Source organism: Tamandua tetradactyla, chromosome 23, assembly GCF_023851605.1.
Source record: "Tamandua tetradactyla isolate mTamTet1 chromosome 23, mTamTet1.pri, whole genome shotgun sequence".
In the NCBI taxonomy this organism is placed as follows: domain Eukaryota; kingdom Metazoa; phylum Chordata; class Mammalia; order Pilosa; family Myrmecophagidae; genus Tamandua; species Tamandua tetradactyla.
The window spans coordinates 1,003,972-1,025,368 of record NC_135349.1 but is presented as its reverse complement, the minus strand read 5'-3'; the positions used below and the strand labels follow the sequence as shown (position 1 = coordinate 1,025,368).

General features: G+C 65.8%; 1 protein-coding gene across 1 annotated transcript; it reads left to right on the top strand.

Moving 5' to 3' along the window:
• Window positions 1–4,353: 4,353 nt before the first annotated feature.
• Window positions 4,354–21,227, top strand: MICALL2 (MICAL like 2). Its single transcript, XM_077140431.1, has 17 exons — window positions 4,354–4,624; window positions 9,811–9,859; window positions 11,479–11,620; window positions 11,971–12,134; window positions 12,550–12,659; window positions 13,244–13,996; window positions 14,358–14,611; window positions 15,147–15,240; window positions 16,385–16,545; window positions 17,383–17,541; window positions 18,920–18,984; window positions 19,104–19,227; window positions 19,361–19,451; window positions 19,521–19,594; window positions 20,474–20,588; window positions 20,837–20,883; window positions 21,113–21,227. Exons 1-17 carry the CDS (start codon window positions 4,482–4,484, stop codon window positions 21,205–21,207), a joined length of 2,640 nt encoding a protein of 879 aa, XP_076996546.1. The 5' UTR covers window positions 4,354–4,481; the 3' UTR covers window positions 21,208–21,227.
• Window positions 21,228–21,397: the final 170 nt, after the last annotated feature.

The window sequence follows — 21,397 nt, the reverse complement described above, 5'->3', positions numbered from 1 at the left end:
AATGAGAAAGTGGGTGCGAGAATCAGGAGGCGAAGCAGGAGCACGGGCTGCCGGACCCCGCTGCCTCCCCAGCTCCGGCGCCATTCCTCGCACGCTTGCTTGCTCCTTTGCTCTTGCCACAGGGCCTTTGCATGTGCTGTTTCCTCCTGGAGCATTCTTCCCTTCCTCCTTGGACCAGCTAATGACACTTAGCCCCTTATAGGTCCCTTTGTTCCTTCCCAGGGAAGCCATCTCTGCCTTCCTGATGAGCACAAGGACCCTGCTGGGCAATCGTATAACGCTGTCTGGTCTGCTGGCAGTGCTTGTGCCAGGGCAGTTCTGCGTGTGTGTGTGTGTCAGTTAGTGTGGAATACTAACTGCTGTAACAAACATACTCCTGACCCGGGCCTCAGCCTGGGGCTCGCTCATCCTCTAGGTCCCCTGGAACTCGGCCCCAGGCCCCCACGTGCAAGGGCAGCTGGGAGGGGTTGCTTGGCCGGCGCTCAGGAGGGCAGGAGGTGAGCTGATACCACGCGGACACCCGCCTGCCTCTCAGATTGTGTGCCCTGGGCGGTGTGGGCTGAGTCACTCAACACACACTGATTGGGCACCTGCTGTATACCTGGCACTTTATAGTGCCAAGGATAGAGCAGAGAGCAAAGTGGACAAAGTCCCGGGCAGGAGTGCCAGGGCAGCCAGGGGAGGAGAGGTGGGGCTGGAGAGAAGGACCCGGGCAGGCTCTGTGCAGGGGTGGCAGGCTCTCACTCCCACTTCAGAGCTTTCGCATTGAGAATAGACTGTGGGGGGCAAAGCAGCCACGGAGAGACCGTTCAGAGGTTGTGAGAAAAGATGGCAGCTTGGACCAGGTGGTCGCTGTGGAGATGGGGAAGCCGTGGCCGGGTTCAAGACGTTTCCCAAAGGTGAGATGGAGGAGGGGGAGCAGAGGCAGGGGGCTCCCCGGGCTTACCTGGGGGAGCACCTGGAAGGGTGCTGTCACCCCCACCCACTTAGGGCGGTCGCAGACGGGGCTGGCCTTGGCAGGGCAGTCAGAAGGTCATTTTGGAGAAGTTGAGATGAAGCGCTGGGAGACGCGGATGAAGGAGCCTGGGCGTATGATGGAGCCAGTGCCAAGGACTGGATGAGCGCGCCAGGGGGAGAGGAGCAGGGCGCAGGGGCCGCTGTCTGGTTGGGGGCACAGAGAGTGTTGAGTTGGGGAGCCCCGAGCAGGGGAGTGGCCGCACAGGGCCGGGGGGCTGCAGCGCAGGCGGCCAGGGGGGCTGGCACCCCCTGCTGGCTGAGGGCAGCGTCATGAGGCTTCACACTGTGCCACCCTGAGGGTACCGTGCCCCGCTGCCCCCGTGCACGTCCCGCTAAGACCCGTAGTCCCGCCCAGTGAGCGCCCCTGTGCCAGCACCCCCTCTTCCCCACCCCCTGCCTCCCACCCCGGCCAGCACGGGGATGCCCTGGTCATGCAGAGGCCGCACAGCTGTCCCTCTTGCTGCCCCCAAAAGCCACTTGGGGCGACAGGCAGCACTGAACGGAGGGGGTGTTTAACCACACGACAAGGTGCCGCTGCCGAGCAGACCCCTGCAGGGCTGGGTGCAGCAGGTGCAGGGGCAGCGGCCAAGGGAGGGGCCGTGTCATTTTATTTTTGGCATGTTGATTTATTATCTTAAACTTTTTATTTTGCGAGACTCTCAAACTTACAGGATAGTTGCACAAATAATACAAACCAAATGGTAGCCCATGATAAACTCTGGGATCTGTCCTGTAGCTACGTGTTGAAGAGTGCTTTGAAAATTATAGCTTTTTTCTTTCTTTGATTTGTATATATGTTGCATTATACAATTAAAAAGTTAAAAAAAACAATACAAACCCCATACAGAGAACCCCAGCACACATCTAGCCCCAGACACCCAGCCCCACCATGTCAGCATTCTGCCACCTTTGCCGTATAATCCTAGCTGTCCGCTAGGATAGAATGAATTGTCCATGCTTCTGTTTGTCCATCACCCTGTCCATCTGCCTCTCTGCCTGTCCATTCATCTGTCCATCTATCCATCTACCCACCTGTCATTTATCTGTCCGTCCGTCCGCTAACTGTCCATCCCCAGCCATCTATTTTCTAACCTTCAGAGAACAGGCCATACACCTCATGCTCCCTGAACACGGTACTTTGTTTTGTGCAGTAAACTTCTTGAGGTTTAACAAACAAAAGGCCAAGGGGATTCTCATCTTCCTTGAGTGCATTGTGTTTCCTTCCCCTACAGTGAGTAGGTTCTGCTTTGTTCATGGGGCCGTTTTCCCAGAAATCACCCTCCCTGGGGTCTCCGGCTGGGCCCGCAAACTTTCTAGAGTCTGGGGTCTGAGCCTGCCTAGCTCCCATCTGCCCCCAGCCCTGGACCCCAATATGAGCACACGAACCTGCATTTATCGAGTGCCTACTGTGTGCCTGGGCTGGGCGGGACTGGGAGGAGGTGGAGGCCGTGCAAGGGGAGGCGACCTGCACGCTGAGCACCCCAGGCTGCAGGGTCGCTGGCCTCGACTCAGAAGCAGCAGGCTGACCGCCCAGGGGCCGGGGGGAGGGCGGGGAGGTGGGCTTCCCGGGGAGGGCAGGCGGCAGGAGGCGGCAGCCTTTACTCACCCCAGAAGCTCTGCTCACGGTGGATGTACGGATGAGGAGGCTCCAGGTCTGATGGGGGAGGCACCCCGATACAAAGGCCCCAAACCGCCCTCAGAAAGAGGACCCCGGGATGATGACAGAGCAGAGTAAGGGTTCCCCAAGAAGCCTCAGGGACTTGGCTCTGAGGGCAGCCAGGGGGGCTTCCGAGGAGGGGAGGGCTTGGTCCAACTTGCTTTCTTTGCAAGGAAAGGTCCCATGGGCCCTGGTGGCTGGAGGAGCAGGAGGGGGTCGGGAGGACGGGCAGTGGTCTGGAGGAGGGGTGGTGGTGGGCAGACTGGAGGTGGCCCAGAGGTGAGCGGGGTGGCGGGGAGGGCCATGCTGGTGGACATGTCCTCAGTGGCCCAGGGGTGGGGTCTCCCAGGCCACATCACCAAGGAGGCTGCGTGGCGTCGAGTGGGTGTGAGCTGCAGCTCTAACTTGAAACGCGAGCTCTGGCCTCCCTGTGCCCCAGCACCTGTGCCCGCAGCCTCAGGCTTTCCTTTCCTTACCCTGGATTTTCTGGTTCTCTTAACATCTACCCTGGACACCAAGAAAACCTACTTCCTGGCACAGCCATGGCTAAACTGACACAAAATCGCCCTTTGTCCCCTTGCTGGAACCTGCCTGACAGGTCCTGCTCTGTGGCTGCACGGTGCTCATGGCCAGTGACAATCCTAGATCATGTGGCCTCTATCTAGCATCTGCTTGCATGCCCCCTGTGACGGGGAGCTCACCATCTACACGGCAGACCTCACACCGCTGGGCAGCAAGGCGTCCACAGCACAGTCCGACACAGCACAGCCCCAGGCACGGCTTCAGAACTGTGCAGAAGGAGCTGGGATCCCACACCTGGCTCTGGGCCCAGAAGGCCTCGGTTTCCTGCTCCTTCAAGAGGGCAGCGCAGCCGGCCTGCCCCCTCCCAAGGGCCGCTGTGGGAAAACCCCTTCTTCCCAGCTGGGGCCCCGTGAGGGCCTGGTCTGGACAAGCCTGAGGCTGAGGCCAGGCGGGCGGGGTACATTCAGCCCAGGTAGGCCCCCGTCTACCACCCACCAGCCGCGTAAGCACGGAGTTTGCAGGAAGGCCCGGCCCCGGGAATTGAGGGCACTTACCCTGAGGGTAGGCGCCCCAGATGCCCCAGGTGGGAAACGGGCAAACAACCCAAACAAGAAATTACCAAGGTCCGCGAGGAACCTCCTGCTCCAGGGGCCGCCAGCACCAGTACCGGCTCCCAGCAGGGAGATCCAGAGGGGCCTCAGGGCCACCCCTGGCAGCTGGGTGGCCTCGGCACTGCAGTGCCCCTTTCCTGCCTCAGTTTCCTCGTCTGCACCTGGGACGTGTTCCTGGGCCTGCCCAGCACCCAGGGCTGCTGCCAATGTCCCAGGGAAGCCCTCTGACCCCTCGAAGCTGCCAGGGGCGGGGCCGCACCACGTGGTGCCCGAGCCTCAGTTTCCTCCTTGGGAAACCGGCCTTCCCTTCCGCTTCTCCAGGCCGGGTGGGCGGGGCAGCGAAGGGAAAGGAAGCCCAGAGCCGCGGAGGGAGCAGGGAGGCGGGGCGGGGCGGGGCGGGGGAGGGTAAAGAAGCTCCGCGCTGCAGAGGGGGCGGGGAGGTGGGGGCGGGGCTGGGGGCGGGCCCGCGGACCGGGCGGGGGCGGGGCCTGCAGGCGGCCGCCGCGCCGCCTCCTCCTCCTGCTCCTCCCGCCAGCGCGGGTCCGCCTGGCCGCCGCCGGCCGCGCTGTGGGTCTGTGAGTCTGTGCGTCCGTCGGTCCTGCGGGACCGCGCTCCGGGAGCGGGCCGGGTCCCCGGAGGCGGCGGCGTGGGAGCCCTGCGCCGGGCCCGCGGGGATGGCCGCCCTCCGGGCGCTGCAGCAGTGGTGCCGGCAGCAGTGCGAGGGCTACCCGGGCGTGAGCGTCACCAATATGACCACCTCGTTCCGCGACGGCCTGGCCTTCTGCGCCATCCTGCACCGCCACCGGCCAGACCTCATGTGAGCCCCTCTGCGCGCCCCGAGGGAATGGGGGCAGTCTAGGCTACAGGCGCTGTCCACTAGGCAGGGGCGTGGGCCGGGGGTGCTGCGGGGGTCCGGGCCGGTGTCGGGGACGCAACCCCCTCCACACAGGGCAGCTGGGCCCGGGCCAGGACGCGGGGCCTCCCCCACTGGGGTGAGTCAGCGGTGACTCAGGCTGCCTCCTGGGCCCTGGCCACTGGCCATGCCCCCACTCCCTAGCTGCCCGCCCCCCAGACTCTCAGAGAGCCCCGAGTGTCCTGGGACCGGGCCTGGCCCTGGGGAAAGCAGTGCGGGACCCTTGTGGGGGTGGGGCCCCCTAATGCATGGCAGGAAGCCCCAGGAGTCCGAGTGCTGCAGGCCAGGTGACTCCCAGGGTGGAGGAGGGGCAGGGACAGGCGGCTGGATGTCTCCCCAGGAGGACCTCAGAGCCTGGCGGCCGCCCTGCCCTACAACCCCTGGGCTGCCGGGCCCCCCTGCTGCCCCTCACTTTGCCGCCCTTTTGGCTGTGTGACTCAGGCCGGGCCTGCTGGGACGGGGATCTGCGGGTAAGGCTGGCCATCTCGCGGGCAGCTCAAATGTGTGCCCAGGGGAGGCTGCGGGCTCAGGACGGGCCCCCTGGAGGCCAACACAGTTGGCCCAGGCCCTCGGGAGAGCATGTGCCCTTACAGGCAGCATCTTGGGTGCCCGGGGCATGCGACACCTGGCAGGGGCCAGAAGCCTCATCAGGCATCTTGCTGTGTAGATGGGGAAACTGAGGCCCATAGAGGAGGGGCACTTGCTTAGGTCACATGGCAAGTCAGGCCAAGGCAGGCCAGACTCAGGGTCTCTGCTGCAGCCCTGGGAGCTGTGCCCCAAGCTCTGCCCTCCGCAGGGGTGACCCTGACTCTGCCTGGAGGATGGGGTGCGCCTGTGGGGTCTCTGTTCCCACCCAGGGACGTGGCCTCTGTGGCCCCTGGAGAGAAGGCATTGGTGCCACTTCTGCTTCCATGTCAACAGCCCCGTGTCTCTCAGGACGCAGGGGCCAAGGGCGGGCAGTGTGGGGCAGACGGGGCACGAGTGGATCTGGGGTCCTCTCCAAGCCCCGGGGACGCCCGTCTGCTCCCAGCAGTGTGGGGTCAGGGGCCCTGGATGCACAGGTGTCTGTCCATCCAGCCTTTAAGCAACAGTATTGAGCGCCTGCTGTGTACCTGCCTTGGTCCCTGCCAGCAGGGAGTGACTTAATGGGTGGATAAATGTGGGTAGGCAGGTGGTGGGGTGAGAGCTCTGCAGAGCTCCAGGCCGCGGTGGGGGCTGGGGTGGGGGGTGGCTGAAGGGACTCCACGCGTGCTAGCAGGCCACGTGCGTGTCTCTCTGTGCCTGGAGCGCCCGCCCCACCTCTGCTCCCACGTGCCCGGGTGAGGTGGCGGCCGGGGAGTGGCTCTCACTGCCCCTCCGCCTCCACTGGCCGCTAGGACAGGAGCACAGTCCTGGGGAGAGCAGACCCAGCAGGCCCCAAGCCCTCCTTCCTCCTCTCTCCCTCCTGGAGACCCTCTGGCAGCAGGAAAGTGGACATCCTGCCATGGGGTTGCCTCGCTTTGCCGCTAGGAAGTTCTTCCGCTGGTCTAACCCTAACCCTTCCGTTTCCTCTGGGCGTCTGGGGCTGGGGAGCAGCCATGTGGGGGTATGCGTCCAGTGCTGAGCCTGCCAGCTGGGGCCTCAGGCCCCCTGAGATCTCCCCAGGTCACTGCAACTCCCCCAGGTACAGGGGCCCCAGCCTGGAGGGCGGCTGAGGCAGAGGCCTGGGGTGTGTGGCCCCTGAGACCACCCCAGAACCCCAAATCAACGTGTGTGGGTCAGCACACAGCCCCAGGGGACACCCCTGCCCCGGCGGCCCCAGCCTCCCGGGCTGCCCTGTGTTCCCCCCAGCCGCTGCCGGGAGCCAGGTGAGCCCCGGAACCTCCCAGAACAGCCTCGCCCTGGCAGGTCAGGGCTGGCTTGGGCTGGTCCCCTGCAGCGTGGCCGCGCCCCTTCCCCTTCTGGGAGCCCCCAGGGGGCTGAGGTTCCCAGGGCAGCCCCGGGGCTCCAGCGGGGCCTGGGAGGGAGGCCAGCAGCCAGGCCCTGGTCAGCCTTCCCTGAGCTGTGTAAGGGGCGGGGCGAGAGGCTTTGGCCATTTCCGAATGCAGGCATTTTGGAAAGGCTGCCTGTGGGGTGCCAGGAAGTGGGGACCCTGCTGCAGACCCAGCCACAGGCCCGCGTGACCTGAGTGACGCCTGAGATCATGAGCCGAGGTCAGGGCTGGCCAGGGCTGGGGAGGGCAAGCTGGCCTTGCCCGGAGCCCTTGGACCGATGGACCCCTGACTGGGCCAGTGGAGAGGCTCTGGAAATCCCTCCCAGAAGTGTCTGCGACACGCAGAGGGGTCGGGGCCGGGGCTGCCCTCACCGCCCACACAGGCCCCGCGGTCAGCGGGAAGCAGCCTGGGGACAGTGGCCTTCTGTTCCAGCCCCAGGCCTGCTGCCCGGTCCCCTGCGTCCCACCCTGGCCAGAGCTCCGCAGCTCCAGCTACCCTCACAGACCCCTGGGACCCCTCCTGGCTGGGTCCTGCTTGGGGGTGGCGGATGGAGGGCTGTAGCTGGTCCAGGGTGGCAAGAGGGGGCCTGCCAGGCCCCCCTTCCCGCCCCGGCGCTGGTCCTCTGAGGTCCCCTCAGGGCCGGCGTGGCTCGGTGACGGGCACGCTCTCTCGTACCCTCAGCCCCTCCTGCCCAGGCCGCTCCTGCCTGGTACCTTTTGGGCACCTGCTCCTTTCAGGTCTCTCCTTTCTCACTCTCGCCATCTCTTTCGGATCGGCTCTTTGTCTCTCCACATCTGTCTGTCTGTCTCCTTTCCTGTTCTGCCCCCACCCCACCCCCTGCAGAGGGATTAACTCCAGATGTCCTGGGGGCCTGGAGAGACCCTGCCGCACCTCCCCTCCTGCCCCCCACCCCCACAGGGCTGCGTCTGGTTCCTGGAAGTCAGCACGCGGCAGCTTGGGGCTGTGCACACAGGGTGCACATGGGAAGGGCACACGGGGGGCGCAGAGAGTGGCACACACAGGACCCCGAGGCTCGGGGACATGGCCCAGACCATCAGCCCATGGGACGCCCCATCCCCACCAGTCATGTGGCCAGCGTGTGCCCCCATCACAGGAACCGATATCCCCAGCCCGCAGGCATGGGATGGCGAGTCCATCAGGCGCCCTGGAGGGCCATGAGGTGGCTGCGCTTGGCCCTGGGGCACCGTGAGTCCAGGGCCGGTTCTGCAGCCTCCACCTGCCTTCCAGAGGCTCTGCTCCAAGGGCCTCCACCATTGCGGGGAGCCCCAGAAAGGTCTCGGGGGCCGCTCTTATCTGCTAGAGTTTTGAGAAGCTCACTCTGGGTCTGGGGCAAGAGGCTGGACCTGTTGGGGACTGGACAGCCCCTGCATCCACCCAGCAGGCCGGTGCATCCCCTGGTGACGAGGCGCGGGAGGGAACAGGGCCTCCTGCTCTGTTTGCAGACAAAACAGAGCTTGTTATCCTGCCTCCCGGCTGGCTGGACACCCTTGTGGGGCCACAGCCGTTTGGGTCAGTGACCCTGGGAGGTCTGGAGGAGAGCTTGAGCTTTCCCAGGGGTGGGGGCCGAGGGGAGGAAGGGGGCCCTGCTGGACGGGAGGCCCCAGGGCCTGCCTGGCCCTTCTCGGGACCCGCTGCCCCGGTCCCAGGCTGGGGCCACTGCCATGTGTGCACTTGGGAGGGGGTCGCAGCGAGGGGTGGTCTCAGCATCTGGAACGCGTTGTCTGAGGGCCAGTCCGAGCCAAAGATGGCGGAGCTTTCCAGAACAGCCCGGCAGATGGATGGACAGACGGCTGGGCCAGGGGCGGCTGGAGAGGCCTGAGCGGGCAGAAGGCAGAGCAAACCTCAGCCTCACATCTGGCGCCCCACCCCTGCCCTGTGACCCTCTGCCTCAGTTTCCTCTTCTGGGCCTTGGGCTCCTGGCCTGTGCCTCCGAGGGCCTGCCGGGCGCCCCGGGGCTCGGACCTGCCTTCCCACACCTACCAGACACAGGGGTCTCGGGCCCTCCAGCCCACATCCACAGTGCAATGGCATCCTCTGCTCATGGAGACCAAGCAGGTGGGGCTTGCCGGGGTCGGCCCCTGAACTGGGGGTGTCGGGTCTCTGCCCTCAGCCCCGTGTCCCCAACCCAGATCAGGAGGCCACAGGGAAGGGGTCAGGGTGGCCATCAGGCCTCAGGGACAGTGAAGGGGACGGATGGAGCTGAGTGGCATGCTAACCCCGGACCCCGAAAGTCCGGGCACACTGGGGCTGGTCTCAGGGGGCCATGTCCGGGCGTGGGTTGTGGGCGGCGCCTTCCTCCTGTGGCCCCCACTGGGTTGTCAGGGTGCGGTGTCCGCGTTGGGGTGCCAAGACCTGGCCCCACGCGGGGCTCGCCCCAGGCTTCAGCTCCCTTTGGAGCTGACCCTCCCTGTGGCCAGGCGCGTGGTGGCTGGGCAGGGTCCCCGGTTTCCCGAGCCTGGGGGCTGTCTCTCGAGGGGCAGCCCAGGCCCCCCGGGGGTGCTGACAGCCAGTTCTCACCTGAAGTGCCTGCATGCTAGTCCTGTGGGCTCTGGGGCACAGGGCCCTCTGTCCTCTCAGCTGTGAGGACAGAGGGCCCAGCCTCTGCGTGCCTCAGTTTCCTCATCTGTGACATGTGGGCACGGACAGTGTCCACCTCCCAGAGCAAGGGCACTGGATGAGTTGATGTCCGCCGCGCAGGCAGGGTGGGGGGAGTGAGTGGCTGGGTCAGGGAGGCAAGCAAGGGGCCCGCCCTGACCGTGGCCTTCATCCAGCTTAGCCCCTCGCCCTGTCTGAGGGTCCATCGTGTCCAGTAGGTACTGTTCACCCTGGGATGCCAGGTACCCCGGTGCTCCCCTCCCCGCTGGGCTGCGAGTTGAGAGCTGTGCCGCCCCGAGCTGGTGGCTGGGCCTCTCTGGTCGGGACAGGGCAGTGGGTGAGGGCTGGGCTGAGATCACTGGTCTCAGTGCCCGGGGGACCTCGTGTTCACCGTGTGCCCTCACCCCTCTTGGCCCCATGCCTGGCCTCAGTCTCCCCATCTGGGCGAACGGACACTCTCACCCCCACCTTCCCGGACTTTGATCTGCTTTTATCTTCCAGAGACTTCAGTGCTCTCAGGAAGGAAAACATTTATGAGAACAACAAATTGGTGAGTCGTCTGCACACCTGGCTTAGCCACCAGGCCTTGAGGCGGGGGTCTCCCTGAGCCCCACCCATGCATGAGGGTCTGAGCCCTGCCTCCCGGGCCGCCCTCTGCTCTGTGAACCCCACCCCGGGCCCTCGACCCCAGATTTCCAGAAAAGCCTCTGATCTCTGGCCGAGGCTGCCCCGGGGAGGAGGGGCAGGAAGTGGCCGGATGACCTCGCATCTCATGGGTGGCCGAGCCAGACCACCCAGGCAGGGCCAGGCCCGAGGCGGCGGCTTCGGGAAGGCGCATGGGGTGGGTCACCGGGGATGGGCCCAGCTGCCGCCCCCCGCCCCGCTCAACCCAGGTCCCAGACTGTCCACTTCTTGCTGAGGCCCGTGGGACCTTCCCCAGGGCAGTGGCCCAGCGGCTCGGCAGGGAAAGGGACATACCTGGGCCTGCACTGTCCTCTCAGGGGCCACTTGCTACCTGGGGCCGCGTGACCTTACTTTCAGCTTAATTACCGTGAAATAAAATGACCCCCCACCGCCAGCACTTTCCAGTGCTGGACAGCACAGGGAGAGCAGCGCAGCAGAAATCTCAGCGGGGGAGGACAGTGAGAGGGGGAGGGGGTGCAGGGCCAAGGAGGGGCCTCACTGAGGTGGTTCCGAGGCAGGGGCAGAGGGAGTGGGGGCCCCAAGGAGATCTGGTGGGGGGGTTCCCATCAGAGGAACGGCATGGGCAAAGGGCCTGGCAGGAGGATACCTGAGCTTGTGGAGAAAAGGAGGGAAGCCAGGGTGGCTGCAAGAGCAGGGGAGGGGAGCCTGGAACAGAGAGTAGGGGAGGCTGGAACAGCATGGCGGGAGCTGGGCGTGGATGGATCCCAGCAGCATTGATGCGGGGACTAGTGAGGGCATCTCCCCTGGGGCTCCCACAGGAGGCCAGGTCAAGGCCAGGGGAGGGGCAGAGGGGAGGAGGGGTGAGCCCACTCTGGGGGGCCAGGACTGTGCTGGGTAACCTGGTACTGGGCACAAAGAGCAGGAAGTGCGTAAGCAGCGCGCCAGGGTGGGTGAGAGGGGCCAGGGCACACACGGGGCTGCTGCTGCTGTGGACCTGGAGTTCCTTCCCGGGAAGGAGGGTGGAGAGGAGGTGAGGGACAGATAAGGGAAGGCCAGAGCTCAAGATCAGGGACCCAGGCGTGCATCCCAGGAGGCACCATCACCCCAGCCCCTGCTGCACACCAAGCCGTGGGTGCTTGGGGCAGGCGTGCAGGGAGGGGTGGGCTGGGAGAGGGGCCGCTGGAGGCTACTGTCCACATCTGGTATGCAGGAGGTGCTCCACAAATGCAGCCCAGGGCATCTCAGCCCTGCCTCTCCGTCCACGGCCTTGAGGCCACGCCCCAAGGTGGGCTGAGCATGTCCTGGGTGGGGTCAGCCCCTCCCATGGGGTGGGTTTGGGGTTGGCTGGACTATGCAGGCCTCAGGGGAGCATAGGGGATCCCCAGGGTGACGTGGGACCACGATGTCCCCAAACAAATGGCCCTAGCTGTCCCCCTGGACCTCAGGGCCCAGCCTCAGCTACTGTTCATTCAGATGTCCGGGCTGGCCACAAGGGCTCTGTTGACGGCCACCCGGTCCCTGCAGGCCTTCCGCGTGGCCGAGGAGCAGCTGGGCATCCCCGCCCTGCTGGACGCCGAGGACATGGTGGCTCTGAAGGTGCCGGACAGGCTCAGCATCCTGACCTACGTGTCGCAGTACTACAACTACTTCCACGGCCGCGCCCCCAGTGCGTCCCCGCCCAGCCGCGGCCCCGCCCCACCCTGCGCTCTGTGCCCGGTGGACCCCGTGGGGAACGAGCTCAGGCCCCCGCCCCGCTTGACCCTGCCTTTCACCCCCGCGGGCACCGGGCTGCCACCCCCCCCCCCATTTCTCCTCCCGGCCTTAGAAATCCCCGGAATCCCCGGGCAGGGGGCCAGCCCCGCCTCCGCGTCCCCGCTTTGTGGGGAAACAGAAAAGTCCCTGTTCCCCGACCCCACGGGGCCGAGAGGTGGGGAGGGCCGTGGGGGCGGCACCCCAGCAGGAGGGGCCCATGGCCTCAGAGCCCCTCCAACCCCACCCCTCTTGCCGCCCCGCCAGTTGGGGGCGTGGCCGGCCTGAAGAGAACCCTGGGGAACCCGGAGGAGGAGCCCACGGGCAAGAAGGCCCCCGTCCAGCCGCCTCCTGCCAGGCCCAGTCCCCCGGGCCCCGCCGCCCCCCGGCCGGGGCCGAGCGCAGGCGCAGAGAGCCCGCCCCCGCAGGCCGTGAGCGCCCCCTGCCCCCTCCGCCCCCCTGGGTTCTCGGGCTGCCCACCACCTCCTGGGGGCTCGCGGGCCTGCAGGCTGCCCCCCAGGACAAACGGCCGGGGCTGGGGTGTGACCCGGGGCCCTCGGAGCCTGAGCTACAGTTCATCCAGAGCCGGGAGGGCGCGGACAGGGAGAGTGAGGCCCAGCGAGGCCCCGCGCCCCGCCTCTGCCCCGCCGCCCCCTCCCCCTCGCGGGGGCCAGGACAGGTGGGGCCGTGACCTTTACCCTGGGCCCGCAGGGCGCCCCCGGGGCTGCTCAGGTGGGGCGGGGCGGGGCGCGGCACCTCCCCCTGTGCAGGGGCCCGGATGCTGGGGGTCGCCTGGGGCGGGGTCCCCAGGCCCTCCTAGCCAGATCCCCCTCCCCCCACGGCCAGGTCCGGGCCAGCCGCTCCGTGAGCAGCACCTGCGCGGCCTGCGGCGGGCACGTGCACCTGGTGCAGCGACACCTGGCCGGCGGCAGGCTCTACCACCGCCACTGCTTCAGGTAGGCCCCGCCCCCTGGCGCCCGCCACCCCCCTCCCCGTGGGTGCTGTGCTCTCAGCACGTGCGAGTGGGTCCTCTCCTCCGGCCGCCAGGACTTCCGGTTCTGGTCTTGGCCCCTCCTCGGCCTGGTTCCCAAGGCGCCGGCCATTCCCTGACCCCGGGTGCCTTTGTCCCCCTTCCCTTCCACCCCAGGTGTCCTCACATCTGACGTCTGGCCCCTCCCTGCTGTCCTTCGGGCAGTCTGATCGGTTCTCGGGGCCTTCCTGGTTAGGGTTTTATTTCTGGGTTGCTGCTACCTGTTCCTTACTGTCAGGGAGCCCCAGGGGACAAAAATAAAAGGTCTCCCCAACACTCGGCAAGGCTTGGGGTGGGTCAGCTCCTGAGATGGACTTTCTGGGGTGTCCTTGACCTAATGAGGTAGCACATAATAGTTGCAACTAGTCCTAGGGCGTGTTTATTGGATGGACAAACGACCACATGTGGTGTGTGTTTAGGGAACACGGAGCGGGGACAGGTGGGGGCGAGGGGACAGCGTGGGGCAAGTGCAGGGACGGGGCAGTGCCTGCAGCTTCCTCTCGCCCCCAGGTGTGAGCAGGGTTCCAGCACGCTGAGCCCAGGGGCCTACGGGACCACAGCAGAGCCAGGCACCTTCGTCTGTACCAGCGGCCCCCCCAGCGCCCCCACTGCCGGCCCCCAGTCGCCAGGCCTGACCCCCAGGCAGCCAAGGGCAGCCCCCACGGACTCTGGCGCCCCATGGAGGGCCCGGGAGGCGGCCGGGCCTCGAGAGGCAGGGCCACGGACGGGGCGGCCAGCCTGGGAGCCTGTGGTGGGCAGCCCCACCACCGCCAGTGCCCCCGTTGCCCGTGCGGAGGTCCCGGCGCAGCCCAGGCTCCCCACAGGCCCGGTGGCCCCCACCCCCATGGGCAGCAAGGGCGGCACACACATGACCAACAGCTCGCCAGCCCGGGGCACTGCAGCCATGGGCGCCCACCGCACTGTGCCCCCCGGCGTCCCGGACCCTCACCCGGCCCTGCCGCGAGACCGGGCACCCCCCTGTGGGGCTCAGCCCCGGATGAGCCCAAGCTTGGCGCCTCTGGGTACAGCAGACCCCCCGGCCTGGACCCTGTCGGCCTCCCGGACCCAGCAGGCCCGAGAGAAGTTCATGTTCGCAGACGCCCCCAGCAGCCGCCCAGCCCGCCCGGGGCCTGAGGGGTCCGCGCTGGGGGGCCTGGCTCCCACAGACGCACTCCTGGGGGGCAGCAGCCGGCAGCGAGCGCTGAGCTGCCTCAAGAAGGCGCTCCCGGGGCTAGGGGATGCGGGTGCCCCGGCACCTGGCAGGTGGGTGGAGGGGGCTGCAGGGGTGGCGCAGCCCGGGGAGGGCCCTGGCGCCCTGGGTGCATGTCCCCGAACTTCGCTCCCTCGTGTGGGAGGTGGGGAAGGAGACGGTGGGGGCAGCAGCCCTGGTGGGTGCTGCATCTGGGGGTCCCAGTCGCCTCTGGGGGTCCCACACCCGCATCCCAGGTGAGGGCAGAGCTCCGAGTGGGACCCTGCTTCCCCGAGCACCCACTGGCTGGGGTCAGGGCAGAGGCATGGGGGGCCTGTACTGAGCTTGGGGCCCTTCCCGCCCTGTTGCCCCAAGGGGGGGTAGGGCGCAGGGTCCTGGCCGGGGTGCCCGCGCCTGAGTTGCCCCCTCCCGCAGGCCTCCCCTGACCCCGAATCCCCATCCTAGAGCCGAAGGGCCTCGGGCCAGCCCCCCGCCCCAGCCGTCTCCTCCGGCCCCACCCCAGGCCCTCACCACCCCCTCCAGGACTGCGCTGCCGTCACCCCTGGGCGTGGGCACCCCCAGGTCACCCGTGTCACTCCAGCTGGCCAGGGAGGTCCCAGGTGTGTCCTCGGACACCAGTGGGGGTGGTGCTGGTTCCAGGGCGAAGCTGGAGGCCCCGACTATGAAGGGTAAGAGCCCCTGGGGGGCCGGGGGCGGCTGCACTCCATGCTGAGTCCTGGCACAGGACGTGCTGCAGGCTGGCGGGCGGGGACCTGGGGCTGCTCTGTCGGGTCTGGGGGGCCCCCGTCCCGCAGGGCGTAGACCACTGCTCCGTGGCTGATCTGCAGCTGTTCTTGCCCACCTCTAATGCCGCTGGGCCCCCCACCTTTGTCTCTGAGTGTCCTGGGAGTTGGCAGTCCCTCCCCAGGGGTGGGTCCTTATCGGGGTCTCCCTGGGGGGCCAGTTCCTGCTTTGTGACCCTCACTCCTTGGAGCCCCACCCTTTCCCGCAGAGCCGTGACCTGCCCTTTGGGTGGTGGGGGCCCTGCGGTGGCATCAGGCCGGGCGCTGAGAGCGCCTGGCACAACGTGTTCCCTCCGGCCTGCCCTCTGGTCCCGATGCCACCATCGCAGCCGCCCATGGTTTAACCGATGATGGCTGGGGACGTGGGGACTGTCCCGGCAGAGCCCGCAGCCCCAACCCTTCTGTGTGATGCCCTCTGCAGATCCAAGCACTGGCTCTCAGGAAGGCTGGGAGGATGGTCCGGCGGGATGGAGGGCGCGCCTGAGGCCCGTGGACATGAAGGGCCCCACGGCGAGGTGAGGGGCAGGCAGGTCACATGACCTCGGCTGCTGCACTGGTGCCCAGATGCCCAGGGCTGCCCACGGTGGGCGCCTAGCTGATGTTTGTGTGCGAGGGGCAGCACTCAGTGGGTGCACGTGTGTGACGCACACACTCCATAAGGCGGGGACGTTAGAGCTCCTGTCCCAGGGGTTTTGGGGCCAGTGTGGCCCCCAGAGGCTGGCGGGGGTCCTCTGAGACCTCCTGCTCTTCTCTCAACAAGAGCTCATGCTCCTGCCCATCGGGCAGGACCCCTGCCACCCACAATGGCCTGGCAGTGGGCATGGGATGGTTCCCTAAAATCGGCTAAGACAGGGTCTGAGGGTTCTGGGGTCACCAGAAGTACCACAAGCTGGGGGGCTTAAAGCCACAGAAGTGCATTCTCTCACAGTTCTCGAGCCAGGCCTGAAGCCGGGCTGCGGGCAGGGCCGGGCCCTCCGAAGGCTCTGGGGAGGCACCACCCTCCTTTTCCGCTCCTGGCGGCCCCCGGCGCCCCTGGACCCCTGGTTGCACCGCTCCTGTCTCCGCTGTCTTCGTGCGGCCTTCTCTTCAGTGTCCGTCTCTCTGCTTGTCTGTGTGTTCATATCCGTATGTCCCTCTGCCCTTCTTGTAAAGACACCATCATCGGCTGTAGGGCTCACCCTGTCTAGCGTGCCTCTTCTTAATTTAGTAATCCCGTCTGCAGCAGCGTATTCCCAGATCAGGTTGTGTTTGCAGGCTCAGGACTGGACATGTCTTTTCTGGGGGCCCAGTTCTCCCCACTGCAGGTGGGGAAGGGTGACCACCCCTGCTCGCTGCCCCTTCAGCGTGGGTACTGTGCCCTGGGAAGCACTGCCTACCCAGCTCTCACACCCACTGTGGGGTGTGTGCTGTCTGTGAGCATCTGTGTGTGTGCTGTGAGCACCTGCGTGCGTGCTGCCTGTGAACACTAGTGTGTGTGCTGCCTGTGAGCCCCTTGTGTGTGCACACTCCCCTGGACACACGGGCCCCATACCTGAGCACCTGGCATGTCGAGGGCCCCAGGCGCCGGGTGCAAGGCTGTGTAGGAGCCCAGCCAGTGGCCCGCAGGGGTGGCCGTCCTCGGCTTGTCCCTTCTCACGGCGCCTCACACCTTTCCTCCAGGGCTCTGGAGCTGAAGGAGCCACGGGTGCCGGGAGAGCTGAGCATGGTTGATGCACCCAGGAAGGTCTCAGGGAGCCCCAAGGGGGGCGTCCACGTCACGCTGACCCCTGTGCAGGCTGATCGGGTGCCAGGCCTGGCCGGCCCTGGGCCCAGCCCCTCAGGTAACACTGGACAGGGGTCCCAGGGGCTCACCAGGTCTGCCTGCCATGCCTCAGGAGGGTGGGCCTTTGAGAGCCAGTTGCCTGGGGAGGCTGAGGGGCTCAGCCTGGGGGGTGATGGTTGGAGGGTTCCTGGGTCCAGCTGTGCCTGAAGCCCACACTGTCACCCACAGGCCACCCTTAGCACCTCCCCTGAATTCCCCAAACTGAAGGGGTGGCCTTTTTGGGTCCTGAGTGCTTGGACCTGTGGTGACCCTCCTGCCTAGAGTGGAGGGTCTGTGGCCTTGCTCAGCCAGAGGAGTGGGTGGTCCTGGATGGGTGAGTGGATGTGCATGCATGTGCGTGTATGTGCATACACGTCTGGGCATGTGCACGTGTCTGCATGTGTGCATGCATGCATCTTGGCATGCATGTGTGTCTGCAGTGTGTGCACATCTGTGTGCTTGTGTCTGCGTATGTATACGTGTGTGTGCGTCTGTGTTCCCAGCTGCTCCCGAGTCCATACCCAGCTCCTATCACTTGCTGAGGGGCCTCAGTTTCTCTTCTGTCACCCAGGGTCTTGACTCTGCCCCCCCGGGTGGGCATGACCAGTGAGGAAATCATGGGCAGAGGACTCGTGGGGGCTGGCCCCGCATCACCTGGGAAGCCCACGCATCCCTGTTGCAGTACACTTGGGGTGGGGGTGCCGTGACTGTCCACCCAGCAGGCTGGAGGCAGGGACAGGGCCCCACTTGGCCTCTTGCCTTGGGCTGGTGGATGCAGGCTCAGGGTGGCGGGTTTGGTGGGGGGCCCCGGGCCCTGAGCCCACTGTGCTGACAGTCTCGGCCTCCCCGCCCTCAGCGGCCGCGGCCCCCTTCCCGTCCTGCCGCAGGAAGTTGGCCATCCCTGCCAGCCTGGACATCTCTGGGGACTGGCTGCGGCCCGAGTCCTCTGGGCAGAGAGCCCCGAGCCCCAGCTGGAAGGAGAAGGCAGACCCGGCTCTCGTGTCAGGCAAGCCAGGTCAGCCCAGTGGGGCTTCTCTTGGGGTGGGGCTACGGTGAAGGGAGGCCTGCTCAGTAGCCGAGGCCTGGACTGGGATTTGAAGGGTGAATAGGAGCTCACCAGGCCTAGAATGGAAAGGGAGGCATTCAGGGGCGGGGGGGCATTCATGGGCAGCAGCAGCCCCTGCCAGGCCCCTGGAGAGTGGGCAGAATTTGGCTAGTTTGGAGATGGGTTGTTTTTTTTTTTTTTTTTTTTTTTACTTTTTCACTTTTTTTTACTGTATAACATATATACAAACCAAAGAAAGAAAGAACCAGTAGTTTTCAAAGCACTCTTCAACAAGTGGTTATAGGACAGATCCCAGAGTTTGTCCTCTCAGATTTTTCCTTCTAGCTGCTCCAGAACATAGGAGGTTAGAAAGAGTAAATGTACATTTTTTATCATCACAATAGACTTTTTTTTTTCTTTTTTGTGAAAAGTAACATATATACAAAACAGTAAATTTCAAAGCACAGCACAACAATTAGTTGTGGAACAGATTTCAGAGTTTGCTATGGGTCACAATTCCACAATTTTAGGTTTTTACTTCTAGCTGCTCTAAGATACTGGAGGCTAAAAGAAGTATCAATTTAATGATTCAGCAATGATACTCATTTGTTAAGTCCTATCTTCTCTGTGTAATTCCACCATCACCTTTGATCTTTCTATCCCTCTCTTTAGGGTTGTTTGAGCTATGGCAATTCTAACTTTTTCATGTTGGAAGGGGCTGTCACTAATACGGGGTAGGGAGATGGAACTTTTTGATGTTCTGGAGAGGCTGGGCTAGGTTTCAGGACTTATCTGGACCAGGTACCCACCTGGAGGTTGTAGGTTTCTGGAAAGTTCCTCCAGTGCCTGGAACCCTTGTGGAATCTTATATCTTGCCCTAGGTGTTCTTTAGGATTGGCTGGAGTGGTCCTGGTTGGGGGTTGGCAGGTTATGACAGGTAGCAACCTCCAGAGTAGCCTCTCGCCTCTATTTGAACTCTCCCAGCCACCGGTGCCTTAGTAGTTACACTTCCTGTCCCCCTTTTGGTCGGGATGGAATTGTGGATCCAGGTGGGGTCCTTGAAGATCCAGCCTGTGGCCTGGCTTTCCTCCGGGGGTGTGGGGGCTGGAGGGAGGAGCCTGTTTGACCCCCAAGTCAAGGACGCCCCCAGCAGCCTAAGGGACCCAGGCCAGGGGTGCTGGGGCAGGCGGGCTTGGCGTGGACAGGCACTGCCTGTCTTGTGCGCTCTTGCCCTTTGGCGTCTGCCAGGGGTGCAGGAAAGACAGGTAGGTACAGGGTGGGGTGCGGTGGGGGGTAGGGCCAGGCCTGGAGTCCGACGGACAGGGGCCTCACCTCGCATCTCCTCCAGGGAGGCCCTCGGTCCTAGCTGGTGCCCCTGCTCCATCTGGGAAGGCTGTGACCTCCCCCATCAGGGTGAGTAGTGGGGGGTCTTGGGAAGTGGTTGGGTGGCTAGTGGGAACAGGTCAGCTCCTCCAGGGCTGGGCCAGGCGCCCCTCAGTGCCACCCAGTGCCCTTGCTGCCCCTGCCCCCAGCTGCACCCCGACTACATGCCCCAGGAGGACATCGAGAGGCAGATTCAGGACATCGGAAGGCAGCTGGATGCTCTGGAGCTCAGGGGCGTGGAGCTGGAGAAGCGGCTGCGGGCAGCCGAGGGAGGTTAGCTGGCCCCCGAGCCCGGGTTGGCCCCCTGCCCTGCCCCCTGCCCGCCGCCGGTGCTCCCTTCCTGACCTGGGCAGGCGTGGGGCTGGGAGCCCCAGGGCCCCCCCTCAGCCGGCCTGGCCCCCCGCAGACGCCACAGAGGACACCCTCATGGGCGACTGGTTCCGGCTCATTCACGAGAAGCAGCTGCTGCTGCGGCTGGAGTCGGAGCTGATGTACAAGTGAGTGGCCCTCGCCCCGGGCGGGCTGCAGCGGGGGGCAGCCGGGCTCAGACGCACCCGCCCGGGCAGGTCCAAGGCGCAGCGGCTGGAGGAACAGCAGCTGGACATCGAGGGCGAGCTGCGGCAGCTCCTGGCCAAGCCTGGTGAGCCCCCCGCCTCGGGGCCCCTGCTGGGTGACTGGTCAGGCTACCGCCCCAGCTGTGCGGTCCCCCCCCCTCCGCTAAGCTCCAGGGGTTGGGGTTGGCTCCCTGGGGCTCCGAGCAGCACCTGCCGTACTGGGTGCGGGGGTGGGGGTGTTGGCACTGGTCTTAGCCCCGGGGCAGCTGGAGCAGCGCCACAGCTGAACTCCTGGACCTTTGTCCCCCTGCGGCTTAGGAGGCTGAAGTCCAAGACAGGGCGTGGGGCCAGCTCCTCTGGGGTGCCAGCCCTGTGGGGTGCCCTGGTCTCTGCTGCGCTCACGTGGCTGCCCTGGTCTCTGCCTTGTCTGCGTCTCTTCCCGCTGGACTGTTTACAACGAGGCCCGGCCAAGGCTCAGGATGCTGTGTGCCCTTTGGGGGGTGGGGGCCTTGGGCAAGCCGGGATGGGATTTGAGTTTGGCGTGGCTGAACGGCTGGGGTGGGGACTTGGGTCACCAGCTGCCACAGTCCGGCTTCTTGCCATGGCGGGGACAGCAGCCTCGGCACCTCAGCCTGTTTCCACATCGCTGCCAAGGCAGGGATTTGGTGAAGTGGACGTGCAGGCTCTGACCTGCCGGCCCTCCTTCCCACCCCACATCCCGTGCTCCCTCCCCCCTTCCCTGCCCCCCTGCCCCCTCCCCTTTCCTCCCCCCCCCCCCCCCCGTGTTGTTGAGAACCCCCTGTGAGCAGGCAAACCCTGTCCCCTGAGCCCCCGAACCCCCACTCTTCTCTTTGAACAAAGAAGCCTGACACTGAAGTCAGTAAACAAGCTGGGGGACACTTGGTCCCCGGGAGCGGGGGCGGGTGGGGTGTGGGGTGCTGCTGACCCCCAGGCGTTGCCCGCAGACGCCCTGAAGTCGCCGGGAGAGCGGCGGCGGGAGCAGGAGCTGCTGCAGCGGTACGTGGGCACCGTGAATGAGCGCAACGACATCGTGGACTGCCTGGACGAGGACCGGCTCAGGTGGGGCCCGTGGCTGCCGGTGGGACGCCCCTGCCCTGCACGGCCGCCCTTGGGGCCGGACCTCCCGTGTCACTTCGCCCGGGTTAGTCTAAGCTCACGCAGCCTGGTCTGCGCGGCCGCGTGACAGTCCCCCAGGGCTTTCCCGAGGCGCCATGCGGCGGAGGGGCCGGTCCGGCCACGCAGGGTAAAGGGAGCCCCGAGCCCGCGGTGCACCCGCGGTGCTCACGGTCTCCCCGTTCCCGCCGCAGGGAGCAAGAGGAGGACCGGGAACTGCGGGGCCTGCTCCGGAAGCTGGGTGAGCGCGCGGGGCGGGGCAACCTCGAGGGGCGGGGCCTCCGCGGGGCGGGGCCAATGTCGGGGGCGGGGCCTCCATCGGCGGGGGTGGGGTGGGGGAGGGGGAGTGGTGCACGTGGAGGGGTTGAGCTTCCTGTTTCTCCAGGGAGCCGAGAAGCACTCAGGTGTCGCAGCGGGGCTCCTGCTCCCGGCTCCCCAGTGTGCTAAGCAGGGACCCCTGCTCCCCGCAGCCCTCCCCACAGGCCTCCAGAGCCGCGGCCGGGACCAGAAGAGCACGTCCAAGTTCAGCCTGGCCAGGATCTGGCCGCTGAGGACCCCCGAGTGAGCTGCCGGGAGGGGCTACAGAGACCCTCGCTTCTGGGCTCAGGGAGGGGCTGATGCAGGGTGGGACTCTGGGGGCCTCTGGGCCGGGGGACCCTGCGCCGCCCTCTTGGGGGTCCTAGCGTTTCAATAAAGAAGCTGCCACGGCTTGAAGATCCCTCCGTTTCCGCCCCTTGTGCCCCGGGGGTGGGTCG

Coding starts and splice junctions, on each gene's coding strand:
- MICALL2 (XM_077140431.1), top strand. CDS start 4,482: ATGGCCGCCCTCCGGGCGCTGCAGCAGTGGTGCCGGCAGCAGTGCGAG. Junction 12,135..12,549: donor AGAGCCCGCCCCCGCAGGCC/GTGAGCGCCCCC, acceptor CCCCACGGCCAG/GTCCGGGCCAGCCGCTCCGT. Junction 12,660..13,243: donor TACCACCGCCACTGCTTCAG/GTAGGCCCCGCC, acceptor TCTCGCCCCCAG/GTGTGAGCAGGGTTCCAGCA.